The 3443-nt window shown below is 36.9% G+C and overlaps 1 protein-coding gene across 3 annotated transcripts in view; it reads left to right on the forward strand.

Annotated features, from left to right (window-relative positions):
* LOC106879221 (tetraspanin-18) overlaps nt 1-389 on the forward strand; it is a 135685-nt gene extending 135296 nt beyond the window's left edge. For all 3 annotated transcript variants that reach the window (XM_014928700.2, XM_014928701.2, XM_014928699.2), the window contains exon 8: nt 125-389. In XM_014928700.2, the coding sequence (XP_014784186.1) occupies nt 125-196 (72 nt within the window). In that variant the 3' untranslated portion in view covers nt 197-389. The remainder of the gene's footprint in view (nt 1-124) is intronic.
* Nucleotides 390-3443: the final 3054 nt, after the last annotated feature.

Raw genomic sequence — 3443 nt, forward strand, 5'->3', positions numbered from 1 at the left:
CATGTAAATATGTACGTATATGCATAATGTATATAAATATATGTCTTAATGCCTTTGTGAATATTTTTCTAACGTAAGCATATTTTCAGCTGACATTTTTTGTTTGTTGTTTTTACTTTTACAGTGCCTGTCCCTCTACTTTTCATTAACGTTCTTAGGAATCATAGTCTCAAAAGAATATGAACTGGACCATTAGAAAACTGCTTATTCTGAACGCTTCCACACCATTCTTCAACAACGGAGTTAAACATATCGACTGCTTTCCATCATGATTGCCTCAGCATACACTAAAACATTTTTTTTATATGCCACTACATATATACATTTGACATAGAAGTTGTTTTTTTTTTCCTCAATAAAAGCTTTAAATATAAAATGAAACAAATTAATCACATCGGCAAGTTATTATCATTATTATTATTATTATTATTATTATTATTATTATTATTATTATTATTATTATATTTTAAAAATGATTAACGTAACTCTTCACGAAGGTAAATAGTCAAGACGAAGAGTGCGATTCGATTGTATAGATGTTTTATTCTTTGAACAATATTTCGACAGTACATCTGTCTTTCTCAAGTTCAAAACAAAAGGTGATTAAAAATTAGAAATTTCAGAAATCCAAACACAAACTATGAGCGAGAGTAACCAGCGTCCATACGTTGATGGAATGACATCATCAGTTTTTGTCAGTTTTTTAACAAGCAGAAAGAAAGAAAAAAATAGAAAAAGGAAGACGACAGAAAAAGAAAAGCCGTAGCCTCAGCAGACTCACCGAGAACTAATGTTGATGACGTTAATATTCCGCTTCAAATATTGCAAGTATACACCTACAGTAATGATATGAGCAAGTGTCGAAGTCCCGTAAAGAAGGACTGGAAGTTCTGTTAAGTGCGAGTACTCGGCGGTTGTGTGCAACAAGATTAATGAGATTGAGAAGAGACGAGTGTATCAGGAGTGAATAAGTGGTGGAGGCACAATAACAAACTCTGAGAAACAAATGCAGTAGAAAATACATAGAGAAACGATAGCATGGCTGTGAGTGGTAGGCTACGGGATGTTTGTGAGTGATTTTATGCCAGTCAGTCATAAGATCTTTATCTGGATGCGGTCTAGGTTTTCTATGTTCCTCAATTCATCTTTGTTCAGTGTCAGTAACTGATAGTAACTGATTTCCTGGCCCTGAAAAGGACTAATCTTTGGAATATGGTTCTAGCTTCGTTAAGGATGCGCCATACCCGCTGAGAGTTCTTCACAGATAATGATGTCTAACATCTTGAGCATTTGTGAAGGCCCTGCCCTAGTTGATTGTTATTTAAGTTGACGGTGGATTCTCTTCATATGATCAGAGCCTACACTTTTTTATGTTGCTGAAAGAAACAAGATAAGCATGGCCTTTGTGTAGGCTGCTTTCATGGTTTACGTCCATGAGGTCCATTTCAGATTATGTTGGATGTGGATGATGTATTATTCAAATAATAACGGGAAATATCATAAACGTGTCGACGTTGTGAAATGAAATGGCAGATTAGTGATGTAACGAAGGAAGAGAATGGGGTAAAACTGAACCCTAGAGTACATCAGAGATCATTGACTGTGTGAGAGGAAGGGATTCATCAACACAGGACGCGAGGAGTTCGGTAGGAGATTCGAATGGCACATACGACAGTTTTACTGATATCTAGAGTAACGGCATTGTATGAATTGTGTACGTATGGACTGTAGTGTGTACCGTAGCCTATGACTCTCACTATATATAAATGTTTTTATTACAGTAATGCCTCGATATATGAGTTAATTCGTTGCCGGAGAAAGCTCGTAAAACGAAAACTCGTAAACAGAAAATAAAACACGTAAAAACTCGTAAAGCTGGGGGTCTCGCAAAGCGGATCTTTGTAAAGTGAGACATTACTGTATTTATGTATCTTTCCAGTTTATATATATATATATACATATGTGTGTGTGTGTGTGTGTGTGTGTGTGTGTGTGTGTGCGTGTGTGTGTGTGTGTGTGTGTGTGTATGTGTGTGTGTGTAGCTATCTATCTTAACAGTTGTCTGTCAATCAAGTGTCAGAGATGTAAGTTATTTAATACTTCACCAAGCTCTATCTCTTTGTTATCTTATCTATATTGTCAGATAGCGTAGCAAAAGGCAATATTGTTAGTTAATTTTTTTATCAAAATTTTCTTAGTCCCCATATTTCTGTAATTAGATTTTGAGATACTTTTTGGTTGAATTGGGAATTTTTTTTTTTTCTTTTTTTATCTGAAACAGAAATGATTTTTATGTTTATCAATCGAACGTTTTCTTCATAGAAATTGCTTTGTAATAAAAAGTAAAGGTTTCTCTGTTTAGACGAAGAAAAATTTCATCTAAGATATAAGATATAATCAGAATTTTTTTCTATTTAAATCCGTAATTACATTTCTATCAGGATAATTATTTTCATCTTCCGAAGTTTCAAAATGGTTGCTGGTACATACCAAAAGCTTGGCAAAGGAACGGCTGACAAATGGGCGTAGGTTCTTGACTCTATTTGGCATTTGTCAACAAAAAATAAAACTACACACATACCACCAGTGGCACTGATAAAATACAATCTAAAGTTGTTGTTGGCACTCCGTCGCTTACGACGTCGAGGGCTCCAGTTGATCCGATCAACAGAACAGCCTGCTCGTGATATTAACGTGCAAGTGGCTGAGCACTCCACAGACATGTGTACCCTTAACGTAGTTCTCGGGGATATTCAGCGTGACACAGTGTGACAAGGCTGACCCTTTGAATTACAGGTATAACAGAAACAGGAAGTAAGAGTGAGAGAAAGTTGTGGTGAAAGAGTACAGCAGGGTTCGCCACCATCCCCTGCCGGAGCCTCGTAGAGCTTTTAGGTGTTTCTGCTCAATAAACACTCACAACGCCCGGTCTGGGAATCAAAACCGCGATCCTATGACCGCGAGTCCGCTGCCCTAACCACTGGGCCATTGCGCCTCCACACAATCTAAAGTGATCAACTCAATTTCATAAATATGCAGACTAAATTTTGAAGACAAGCAATGAGAGTTCAATTTGTAGCATCAGTTGCAGATGTGACGCAACTGAAGACTGAGAAAATATTCAAGTCGTTTCTATTGATACGTAAAGTTATTCGTGATGACTATGACGTATTTAACTCAGACTAATACATTACTATTGACCAATACGCAATACGCACGCACACTCATTCGCATTCACATACAAACGGACACACACAAACATTAGGCACCCACATATATATACACACGCTTACACACACTCACTCCCTCACAAACTCGCATGCTCATACATACACATATACTGGTGTGTGTGTGTGTGTGTGTGCGCGCGCGTGTTTGTGTGTGCGTGTATGCGCGCGGATGTATGTATAATATACATTCATATATGTATATATATACATATA

The sequence above is a fragment of the Octopus bimaculoides genome, chromosome 3 (assembly GCF_001194135.2).
Source record: "Octopus bimaculoides isolate UCB-OBI-ISO-001 chromosome 3, ASM119413v2, whole genome shotgun sequence".
NCBI lineage: Eukaryota > Metazoa > Mollusca > Cephalopoda > Octopoda > Octopodidae > Octopus > Octopus bimaculoides.